Source organism: Epinephelus lanceolatus, chromosome 2 (assembly GCF_041903045.1).
Source record: "Epinephelus lanceolatus isolate andai-2023 chromosome 2, ASM4190304v1, whole genome shotgun sequence".
Lineage (NCBI taxonomy): Eukaryota > Metazoa > Chordata > Actinopteri > Perciformes > Serranidae > Epinephelus > Epinephelus lanceolatus.
In genome coordinates this window covers 10058176-10070543 of record NC_135735.1, presented here as the reverse complement: position 1 = coordinate 10070543, position 12368 = coordinate 10058176, and the positions used below count along the sequence as shown (strand labels likewise).

The following is a 12368-nucleotide window of genomic DNA, read 5'->3' as shown; positions in this document are numbered from 1 at the left end:
CAAAAAATAGCAGTGTCAGCATTTTTCTTTACAAACTCAAACATTTACTATATAAACTGAAAAATTCTCGAAGATTTATATTTCCTGTGAATCACTGAGCTAATATTTAGTTGTATGACTGCTGTTTCTGAGAACTGTTTCACATCTGTGTTGCATGGAGTTGACCAACTTCTGGCACCTGTGAACAGGTGTTCCAGCCCAGGACGATTGGACTACATTCCACAATTCCTTTCAATTCATTTCTTGGTTTTGCCCCAGAAACAGCATTTTTGATGTCACCCCACAAGTTTTCTGTAGGATTAAGGTCCAGGGATTGGTCTGGCCACTTCATAACGTCAATCTTGTTGGCGTATTTGGAGTCGTCTTGTTGAAACACCCATTTCAAGGGCATTTCTTCTTCAACAAAAGGCAACTTGACCTCTTCAAGTATTTTGATGTATTAAAACTGATCCATGATCCCTGGTATGCGATACTGAAAATAGGCCCGACACCATAGTATGAGAAACATCCCCATATCATGATGCTTCCGCCACCATGCTTCACTGTCTTCACAGTGTACTGTGGCTTGAATTCAGTGTTTGGGGGTCATTTGACAAACTGTCTGCAGCCCCTAGACCCAAAAAGAACAATATTGCTTTCATCAGTCCACGAAATGTTGTGCCATTTCTCTTTAAGGCCCTGACACAACAAGCCGACAAAAGAACTAGCGGCGATGAAGCCGACGAAGCCGACTGTTCCGTCATCTACGTCTAGGCCAGTCAAAGTGTTCTTTGGCAAATTGTAACCTCTTCATCATGGCGTGTTTGCAACAATGGGACTTTGCCGGGGCTTCTTGCCAATAGCTTGGCTTCACATAGGCGTCTTCTAATTGTTACAGTATTCACAGGTAACTTTAGACCTTCTTTGATCTCCCTGGAGCTGATCATTTGTTGAGTCTTTGCCATTTTGGCTATTCTTCAATCCATTAGAATGGTAGTTTTCTGTTTTCTTCCACGTCTTTCTGGTTTTGGTTGCCATTTCAAAACGTTTGAGATCATTTTAGCTGAGCAGCTTATCATTTTCATCACTTCTTTATATGTTTTCCCCTCTCCAATCAACTTTGTAATCAAAGTACACTGTTCTTCTCAACAATGTCTGGAACGACCCATTTTGCTCAGATTTTAGAAAGAAATTCACTATAACCAGCAGGAACAACATTTGCGGCCTTCATCTTTAAATTAGGGCCACCTGTTTGACACCTGTTTTTTACATAATGAATGACTCGCTAATTGAACTCCATACTGCTATTATTTTGAACACACTCCTTTCAATTAATGATTCAGTTACACAGAATCAGCAGCATGCATGTCATGACTGTAGTTTTCTATTACATGGCACCCACTAGTAAATTATTTGCCATGTAGGAATATAATTTCTACCCAAAACAGTGACTGATCTGGTTAGTGATGTTGGACTGCTATTATTTTGAACACAACTGTACTTGTATAGTAACATTCCAACAGGTCCATATTCTCATGAGGTGATTTGCATGACCATTTATGGTTGAACTAGGGCGTGTAGAGGGCGGAATATGAGGCGGATCTGGGTGCGCCCAACTCCAGGAGGTCTGTGATTTATAAAGAGAACATTGCGTGCAAGTGTGCGTGCACACGGTTTTATAAATCAGATTATTTTTTGGCGTACGCCATTTTCAGCTTTTGGGCGCACGTCAACTCTTAGTATGAATCCTAAGCACTCTTTTATAAATGAGGCCCCTGGTTACCAGTGCAGGTGAGAACACACTGCAAGGTACAAAATACAATATGAAATACACAATCACTACCTTATAAAGTGACCAGGTCACTGGTGCTGATGCCTTCCAAAGAGGAACAAGGAGGTAACACAACAAATGCACATCAAAGAGGAAGCATTTGGAGGCGGCTACAATGTAATGCAAAGACAGAAAGAGATCACAGCAGCTCTTGTTCAAAAGCCACGTTCAGTATCTATGCCAGCTAGAGACATTCCAGTATTTGATGGGAGTCATCTTCTTCTTCTTCTCTTCATTTAATGGCGGATTACAACCAGCGTTTTAAGTGGGAGTCCTCTTGAATACCGAGCCTTCATTTGAGCATTTGCAGGGAAGACGAGACCTTTAGTAATGGTGATTGCTTGTACGTTTTGGAGCAGATCACTCGAGCACATTCAGCAAGTAAAAGGTGTGGTACTGGATATAAATAATTCCGAGGTGTGTCCTTTTATTGCTTGGCACCTTCCCCGCAAAATGTCTGAGCATGTCCTTGTTTTTTCATTCCTGATACATGTGTTATCAGTGTCACTTCCTGTTTCCACTGTGGAAGGTAAAAGTTTCTCACAGAAGAGACACGTTCGGACGAGTGACGTTATTTTCAGCCAAGTTAGCATTATATCTTGGAACCAAATATCTAGCCTAATTTTTCATTCATCACTCTGAGCTGACAAGAAGCTTGAAGTTATGGCTGACAGCCGACAGGAAGTGGACAGAGAAGAAGGAAACCAGGAGCCCCAGGGCACCATGGGTTGGAAAGGTATGTGAACCCGTGTACAGAGCAGCCTTTTTCAATAACTATATTGGAAAGCAAAACGAGCTAACTAAAAAATGTATTTGTCCAACTAAGGGACTGTTCTTCCTTTATCAGAGGAGGGGGTGGAAGCTAAAAATATTTTTATCATGAACCTCCCTGAGTGACTGGCAGAAAATCCATGACCCTCCCTCCACCAAGAAATTAGTTATTCGACTTATAAAACGTACCCTTTTATGTTTGAAAGTTTAAAGTTAAAGATGTAATCCTGGAGTTGAAAAAAAGCCTGACTTTAGATCAGACACAGAATAAAGTGATTTTGATGAAATATCACAATTCTAAGCTCAGATTGGGTGATTGGTTTTATTTGAATTTTTTTGATGGAAGCGTTCGTCAGCATACAGTACAGGCCAAAAGTTTGGACACACCTTCTCATTCAATGCGTTTTCTTTATTTTCATGACTATTTACATTGTAGATTCTCACTGAAGGCATCAAAACTATGAATGAACACATGTGGAGTTATGTACTTAACAAAAAAAGGTGAAATAACTGAAAACATGTTTTATATTCTAGTTTCTTCAAAATAGCCACCCTTTGCTCTGATTACTGCTTTGCACACTCTTGGCATTCTCTCCATGAGCTTCAAGAGGTAGTCACCTGAAATGGTTTCCATTTCACAGGTGTGCCTTATCAGGGTTAATTAGTGGAATTTCTTGCTTTATCAATGGGGTTGGGACCATCAGTTGTGTTGTGCAGAAGTCAGGTTAATACACAGCCGACAGCCCTATTGGACAACTGTTAAAATTCATATTATGGCAAGAACCAATCAGCTAACTAAAGAAAAACGAGTGGCCATCATTACTTTAAGAAATGAAGGTCAGTCAGTCCGGAAAATTGCAAAAACTTTAAATGTGTCCCCAAGTGGAGTCGCAAAAACCATCAAGCGCTACAACGAAACTGGCACACATGAGGACCGACCCAGGAAAGGAAGACCAAGAGTCACCTCTGCTTCTGAGGATAAGTTCATCCGAGTCACCAGCCTCAGAAATCGCAAGTTAACAGCAGCTCAGATCAGAGACCAGATGAATGCCACACAGAGTTCTAGCAGCAGACCCATCTCTAGAACAACTGTTAAGAGGAGACTGCGCGAATCAGGCCTTCATGGTCAAATAGCTGCTAGGACACCACTGCTAAGGAGAGGCAACAAGCAGAAGAGATTTGTTTGGGCCAAGAAACACAAGGAATGGACATTAGACCAGTGGAAATCTGTGCTTTGGTCTGATGAGTCCAAATTTGACATCTTTGGTTCCAACCGTCGTGTCTTTGTGAGACGCAGAAAAGGTGAACGGATGGATTCCACATGCCTGGTTCCCACTGTGAAGCATGGAGGAGGAGGTGTGATGGTGTGGGGGTGTTTTGCTGTTGACACTGTTGGGGATTTATTCCAAATTGAAGGCACACTGAACCAGCATGGCTACCACAGCATCCTGCAGCGACATGCCATCCCATCCGGTTTGCGTTTAGTTGGACGATCATTTATTTTTCAACAGGACAATGACCCCAAACACACCTCCAGGCTGTGTAAGGGCTATTTGACCAAGAAGGAGAGTGATGGAGTGCTGTGGCAGATGACCTGGCCTCCACAGTCACCGGACCTGAACCCAATCCAGATGGTTTGGGGTGAGCTGGACCGCAGAGTGAAGGCAAAGGGGCCAACAAGTGCTAAACACCTCTGGGAACTCCTTCAAGACTGTTGGAAAACCATTTCAGGTGACTACCTCTTGAAGCTCATGGAGAGAATGCCAAGAGTGTGCAAAGCAGTAATCAGAGCAAAGGGTGGCTATTTTGAAGAAACTAGAATATAAAACATGTTTTCAGTTATTTCACCTTTTTTTGTTAAGTACATAACTCCACATGTGTTCATTCATAGTTTTGATGCCTTCAGTGAGAATCTACAATGTAAATAGTCATGAAAATAAAGAAAACACATTGAATGAGAAGGTGTGTCCAAACTTTTGGCCTGTACTGTATGTCCAAGAACCGTCTGAAATTTGAAAATCCAAGAGTATTTCTGTTTTTACAGTTTGTCGCTGTGATAAATGGTGTACTTTTGTCGCCTTCCAAACCTGCTGTATTTGGAAGACTTGTTTTCTTTAAAAATCAATAAATACAAAATACAACCACTTAAGTTTCTTTGCCCCTCCCTTACGCCAAAATAAAAATATGCAAGTCCCTCCTCAGTGCTTAAAAAATTATTTGACATGCCTCCCCCTTTTTGCACAACCCTCTCCCCTTCTCATGAATAATGAACAGTCCCTGAAGCTACTTAGTAGCTCAAACTAACATTACTTTGTAAAAAATATAATACAAATACATAATACAAAGTGTCATGCTAGCAAAAATTGTCACTCAGATTATTTTATTGCAAAATGTGCCCCCTCAAGGATCAATCATCAGACTTGGCCTCCAAATTCCCCAATTCGTTTAAGCATCCATGGGACGTGTCTGTACCCCACACAACCCACAGCACTCAAAGGATGTGCCACCTTCCGCCATTTTGAGTATGGAAGGAATATAACACATTTTTTCTACACATTTAAACAAACAGTGCAGATGATTGAAATGATTGTGGGTATTTATCAGTCTTGTCATTGTTCCAGATGTCATTGCTGACCGCATCCTGGTGCGAGCAGAAGTTATTTTTAGAGGGTAAGTCTCAACAACAACAACAACAACAACAATATGAATAATATTAATAATCTATTATATTTATATATAATATATGTATACTTATATAATTTATATTTATTTTTAATTTATACAGCACTTTTCAAAACAAGGTAACAAAATGCTTCACATGCTACACAGCCCTCTGACATCATCAGTATGCTGCTCCTGTGCTACTTTCAAAATTCCTTTGCGCTTCTTCAGAGCTAAGCTAAGTTTACCAAATTGAAGTTAGTAAAACTGAACAAAAATTGTATAGTTTAATGTTACTGAGGATTTTGTTCAGTTGTACTAACTTCACTTTGGAAAACTTAGCTTAGCTCGACTTTCTGAGGGTCCCCCTGGTATTTTTGTGCCCTTTTTCAAATTGATGCCGCTATGGGTGCAGATCATTTATGTCACCTGCCACCAGCCTTCAGGTAGGTATCTTAAAGGATAGGATACTTTAGGTTCCTATTTTCCAAGTCCAGCAACACTAACATGTCTTTATGTACATCAGAAAAGTCGTAGTTAGTAATTTCGTATTAAATTCCTGCTCAAATATGTGGTGTTTCCTTAGTGAAGCAGTTTTCTCTGTCCTAGGTATGTGATTGAACGTTTTAAAGCGGAGGAGCCTGGTCGACACATTTCCCCTGAGCTTCTGGGAGGAAGGCCAAATGAACAACAGGATCCACAAATCAAAGAAGTGGTGCAACAGTTGATCAAGATGACAAATGACATAGACAAGAACATTGAGCTCCGACGGTAAGCTGTGCATCATACAAACACAAAGACCCCATCGGTCAACAGATCCGTTGTTTATTGATAAGTCACAGTACCTGATGTCAGTCAACAGAAGCTCTTTCATAGTTTTTACGCAGCAGCCATAGGCAGATTGCAGACTGAAAATCCTCAGTCTCTGGTTTGGTCACAGTTTTGACTGCATATTATGTAAAGCAGATGTTTAAATAATACACAAACCTTGTTTGCTTGACTGAGGAGGAATGACCTTTGTTCACACCAACACTCAAATGCAGATCTATCTGTAAATGTGTTTTCATCCACCAGTTTTCCTCCTTTATTAATCAGACCCACCCCAGCCTCTGAACAGAAATATGGGCATTGAGACATTCTTCATGACGACCGACCACATCCATTTCAAAGTCATCTGAGAACTAGGGATGTGCCAATATCAGAATTTCTGAAGTGTAACAATTTCAATGAAACGTAAAATGAAAAGTAAAATGTACCATGTTTACACTGGATTTTATTGCAACTTTGTTGGACTCTCTGAAATAACCAACATTAAAAATACTTCAAAAAAAAATCAAAATCAAAATGCTATAAAGGAAGGAGTGCTGTGCTCTGTTCACATTGCCATCTAAAACAATGACAGTTATGGTAATAATGGAAATGATCGGTGTTTTGGCAAGTTTTACCTTCAATTAATTGAGTACAGTATAATATATCGTAAAACTGCTGTACCAGAACTTATCTACTGTGAACACTACTCATGATGCAAGTGAAATCCAATCTAAACATCAGCACATTTGATTCTGTCCATTTCTTCTTGTCAGACTGATCAACCAGATTCCAAGCAACTGTGCTCAGGACATCTTCATGAAGGTGGCCAGGAGCATCTTTACTGATGGCATCAACTGGGGTCGAGTGGCGGCTCTCTTCAGTCTGGCCTACAGACTCATTCACAAGGTACCACACAGAAACAGATACTTCACGGAGCAGCGCTTATTAACAGGGCTGCATTCTAGATTCTAGATTTTTAAAGTCAGGTACCATTTTTTAAGATGTTGATACCCAGTGGTTGCCCTTTGGGTTCAACTGATGATCTTAACGTCAAACAGTGCAGTTCAGCAGTGAAAAGAGCTTTTTTCTTTTTCATAGAAAAATAACTTATTCCACTGTCACTTAGCGCTGAACTTAATGGCCTGAATATAGTTTTGATTTTTTTCAGGGTTGAGTGCTGCGGAGCTCCCAAAAGATCACGTGGGATTTTTATGCCTCTGGGCCAGCGACAGCAGTGGCAGAGGCATAAAAATCCCGCCATTTGGCACAAGCGTCCACTTGGACTCAAGGTTGAACTGATTCGAATTTTGTGGTCAAAGGTCAAGGTCACTGTGACCTTACGTCAATCTCAATCTCATGAACACAATATCTCAAGTACACCTTGAATTCATTTCTTAAAATTTGGCACGAACGTCCATTTGGACCCAACCATGAACTGATTAGATTTTGGTAGTCAAAGGTCAAGGTCACTGTGACCTTACGTCCATGTCATTCTCGTGAATATGACATCTCAAGAAGGCCTCTGGGGAATTTCCTCAAATGTGGCAGAAACGTCCACTTGGACTCAAGAATGAACTGATTAGAATTTGGTGGTTAAAGGTCAAGGTCATTGTGACCTCACAAAAAATGTTTTTGGCCATAACCTAAGTATGATGAAATACAAATATGTATCTTCTTTGCAGCAACATCCATATTTGAAGCATTGTCAACTGTCCTTGCCGCATATGAGTCTGGACAGACATGGATGTAAACTTTAACTGATAGCTGACCACGAGGCAGTAATTCTAATTTTAGTCTGTCCCCGTCAGATGCTTTAGATGTGTTGCCCAGCCCCACTGCCACTTTAAAGTCTCTTCCCTACTGGACAAATAAATAAATAAAAAAGCAACACTAACACCAACTACCATCTGGCTTTTGTCTTTAGTGGTAAAGGTTACAGTCAGCATTCAGTTCCAGGAGAATTGACTCTGCAGTAGTCACGAGTATTTATTAGATCCAGCTTCAATTGGCAGTGATGGAAACATGACTCCTGGGTGGACGCATCAATGTTCATTCCTTTTCTGGCGCATTTCAATGACAAGCCACCACAAATTCCATCAGTTTCTGTCCAACTAGCACTCCAACATTGTGCCAAATTAGTCGGCACCAACTTTGAAAGAGATCAGTAACAGATATAAAAAATATAAAACACAAGTAACTACCGTAACATTTTCACTGGCCTCCATGCTCCTTTCTATGGTTTACTAACCCTGTTTGCTGGTGAGTCATGATATCAAATGTGACACCCAAAAAAACAGAAATGTATACTCGTCTTCCAGCAGTAAGAAAGGTCTATTGCCTATTTTTAGCAAGTTTTCCTGTGTTTAAAAAACTCAAAAACATATAGATTACATGCTAATTTTGGTGGAAGACGGGTGTAAGATTTAATTCTTACATTTGGGTACGCACAGAAATCTGTCTCTAGTAGTCCAGAGTTTCAGGATATTCTTAAGGTCTTGGGGCTTTTGTTTTAAAGGAACTGATCACCAACCATCCAGAGAACATCAGGCCAATTATAAGATGGTTTCGCCAGTTCATCAGAGAGCATCTCTACTCTTGGCTCGTACAGCAGGGAGGCTGGGTGAGTGATGCATTTTCCACAAGGATCTGCCAGTTGTGTGCTCTATTCGTCTACAATTAAATTATGGTCTAATGTAACAACTTGTCAGTAGGATCCAAGGCTCCTAATCTTGCTGTCTTGATCTTTCCAGGTGGGTGCGATCATTGGTGTTCCTTGGTGGAGGACAGCAGCCATAGTAGCATCATTAGCAATGGTAGTAGCTATTGTTTACTACAGAGAGACGCGCTGAGAGCACCGGACCTTACAACCTCGTAACCAGGGCTGCAGTCCCGTCTCCTGGATAAACGCAGCTCATTGATAAAGACTAACGAGTTTCTGGACATTAATAGTAGTTAACCAGGCCTGTACTGTTTTTTAGACACGTGCATGGCTGCAAGATTACAAGATTTTAAAACCATTATGGTTTTCTCCAACTACAGTGGCATGCAAAATTTGGGCACCCATGGTCAAAATTTTGTTTACCGCAGGGGCGGACTGGCCATCGGGAGGTTCTGGAGAATCACAGAACGGCCAGTACTCCAAGACGGCCGGCGGCCGCCACGCAGTCATCACCGTTTTTTTTAAATGTTTTTTTTTCTCTTTTTCTCCCCGATAATCTACTGTTCCACGTCCAGTCCGCTAGGTGGCAGCCTTTAAATTGGATGCCAGTCGGCCCATAGATATCTATGAGCCAGCCGGCCGCCAGTCAAATTGAAGAAGAAGGAAGCATACCGTATGCGCACCGGTTGTTGTGGGCTGGGCCGAGTCAAAGTCCAGGGCTGTTTTTTAGTCCCAGTCTGCCCCTGGTTTACTGTGAATAGTTAAGTTAGTAGAAGATAAACTGATCTCCAAAAGGCATGAAGTTAAAGATGAAACATGCATTTTAAGCAGGATTGGTGTATTATTTTGGTTTTGTACAATTTTAGAGTGAAAAAATGAAAGGAACACCCTGCAAACATTTGGGCACCCAAGACATTTGAGCTCTCGGACAACTTTTACCAGGGTCTCAGACCTTAATTAACTTGCTAGGGCTCTGGCTTGTTCACAGCCATCGTTAGGAAAGGCCAGGTGATGAACTTTTTCTCTCCCATAAATAAAATAACTGATGCCCATAAAGTATGAGAAGACAATAAGAAGATAGCAAAGTGTTTTCAGGAAGCTGTTTCCTCAGTTCGTAATGTCATTAAGACATGACAGTTAACAGGAACTATGGTGGTCAAGTTGAGGTCTTGAAGACCAAGAAAACTTTCTGAGCGAGCTGCTCCTGGAATGTCTAGAAAGGCAAATCAACACCGCTGTTTGACTGCAAAAGACTTGCAGGAAGATTTATCAGACTCTGGAGTGGTGGTGCACTGCTCTACTGTGCAGCCACACCTGTACAAATGTGACCTTCATGGAAGAGTCATCAGGAGAAAACCTTTCCTGTGTCCTCACCACAAAATTCAGCGTCAGAAGTTTGTAAAGGAACATCTAACCAACCCTGATGCTTTTTGGAAACAAGTCCTCTGGACTGATGAAGTTAAAATAGAACTTTCTGGACAAAAGGAGCAAAGGTATGTTTGGAGGAAAAAGGAACACCTGTCCAACTGTCAAACACGGGGGTGGATGGATCATGCTTTGGGCTTGTGTTGCAGCCAGTGGCACAGGGAACATTTCACAGGTAGAGGGAAGAATGGATTCATTCTGGAAGCAAACATCACAGCATCTGTAAAAAAGCTGAAGATAAAGAGAGGATGCCTCTACAACAGGACAATGATCCTAAACACACCTCCAAATCCACAAAGGACAACCTCAAGAGGAGCCAGCTGGAGGTCTTGCCGTGGCCCTCACAGTCCCCTGGCCTAAACATCACTAAAAATCTTTGAATAGACCTCAAAAGAGCAGTGCATGAAGATGGCCCAAGAATCCCAAAAATCTCACAGAGCTAGAAGCTTTTTTCAGGAAGAATGTGCGAAAATCCTCCAAACAAGAACTGAAAGAGACTTAGCTGGATACAAGAAGTGTTTAGACACTGTGATACTTGCCAAAGGGGGCGCTACTGAGCACTGACCATGCAGGGTGCCCAAACTTTTGCTTCAGGCCCTTTTTGTTTTTTTGTTACTTTGAAACTGGAAAATATCGAATTGAAACGTGATCTTGCTTAAAATATTGAAGGAATGTTTCATCTTTAACTTCATGCCTTCTGGAAATCAGTTCATCTGCTTACTTTTGACCATGGGTGCCCAAACTTTTGCATGCCACTGTACGTATATATAAAGCTGGATAAAGTAACAAAGGCAAGTGCTATACATCATTGTGAAGCAAATTCATGTGTACCACGGTGTCTGGACATATCTGATAGACAAACAGAGTCACAGGCCCTTTCCAGAACAGTCTTCGGTCTTGAGAAGACCTATATTTAGCTATCTCAACAGAATCCAAAAGAGCTGTAAAGTGGAAGAGGTTTAACCACAATTCCATAAAATGTTGGCACGCTGTGTAAAATGTAAGCAAAAAAAAAAGAATGCAATGATCAGCAAACTCTATTCAGTTGAATACAGTACAAACACAAGAAAGTTAATGTCCAGATTCATAAACTTTAAGAAGTTCCAAAAAAGTTTAGACAGGAGCATGTGTACCACTGTATTACATCACCTTTTCTTTTAAAGACACTCAGTAAGGGTTTGTTGAAGTTTTGAAGTGAAATTCATTCCAGTTTTTGCTTGATATATGTCTTCAGTTACTCAACAGTCCAGGGTATTTTGCGCTTCATAATGTGCCACACATTTTCTATGAGAGTCAGGTCTAGACCTAAGGCAAGCGAGTCTGGTATCCAGACTCTTCTACTACCATGCCACGCTGTTGTAACACATGCAGAATGTGTGTCATTAGCTGTGTCTCAATTCAGGAGCTGCAGCCTTTGAAAGACATGGCCTTTGCAGTGGACGTCGGCCACGTCCTTTCAAGACCGTGTCAGCCAAAACGAATGGTCTCCGAAATGGGACGGTTTGGTAGGCAGAGGATTTCCTGGTTCACCAGTTATTCTCACTCCAACCCATTGGTGTTCCTGTTACCTGTGCTTGACGAAAAAAGGAGTAAGCTAGTAAGTTAGTTAGCCCCAAATCATGGACCCAGAGATTGTTATTATATATTTTTTTTAATTTAATACTTGAGGAGATTATTCACCGCCAGAGACATCGCTGTTTGATATATTTCAGGTAAAGTTATTAAATTAAGAATGTTTAAGCTGTGTGCTTGTAGCTATTAGTAATGTTAGCAACAGTTAACGTTTAGCTAGTTAAAGGAATAGTGCACCCAAAAATGAAAATTCAGCTATTATCTACTCACCCATATGCCGAGGGAGGCTCAGGTGAAGTTTTAGAGTCCTGACAACACATCCGGAGATCCTCCAAGGGGAGAGGGGGTAGCAACACAACTCCACCTAATGGAGGCTCGGCGCCCCAGATTCAAATGACGTTTTGCCAAACAACTTTTTATGTCAGAGCTTCAGGACACTTGGATCACTACGGACGAGCAGTATGGAGATATTTTGTGGTTTCAATTATGTGTTTTTAGACGTTTGAATCTGGGGCGCCGTCAGCCTCCATTAGTGGAGTTGTGCTGCTACCCACTCTCCTCTTGGATCTCTGCAAGTGATGTGAGGACTCTAAAACCTCACCTGAGCCTCCCTCAGCATATGGGTGAGTAGATAATGGCTGAATTTTCATTTTTGGTTGT

General features: G+C 41.3%; 1 protein-coding gene across 1 annotated transcript; it reads left to right on the top strand.

The window, feature by feature from the left end:
• The first annotated feature begins 2288 nt into the window (after window positions 1–2288).
• LOC117260756 (apoptosis regulator BAX-like) lies at window positions 2289–11478 on the top strand. The gene is made up of 6 exons (XM_033632834.2): window positions 2289–2546; window positions 5203–5251; window positions 5852–6013; window positions 6826–6958; window positions 8568–8672; window positions 8803–11478. Exons 1-6 carry the CDS (start codon window positions 2474–2476, stop codon window positions 8899–8901), a joined length of 621 nt encoding a protein of 206 aa, XP_033488725.1. The 5' UTR covers window positions 2289–2473; the 3' UTR covers window positions 8902–11478.
• Window positions 11479–12368: the final 890 nt, after the last annotated feature.

Excerpts from the sequence above, each read along its gene's own strand:
- LOC117260756 (XM_033632834.2), top strand. The coding sequence starts at position 2,474 with ATGGCTGACAGCCGACAGGAAGTGGACAGAGAAGAAGGAAACCAGGAG. Across the intron at positions 2,547-5,202 it reads GGGCACCATGGGTTGGAAAG|ATGTCATTGCTGACCGCATC; the intron begins GTATGTGAACCC and ends TCATTGTTCCAG. Across the intron at positions 6,014-6,825 it reads AAGAACATTGAGCTCCGACG|ACTGATCAACCAGATTCCAA; the intron begins GTAAGCTGTGCA and ends TCTTCTTGTCAG.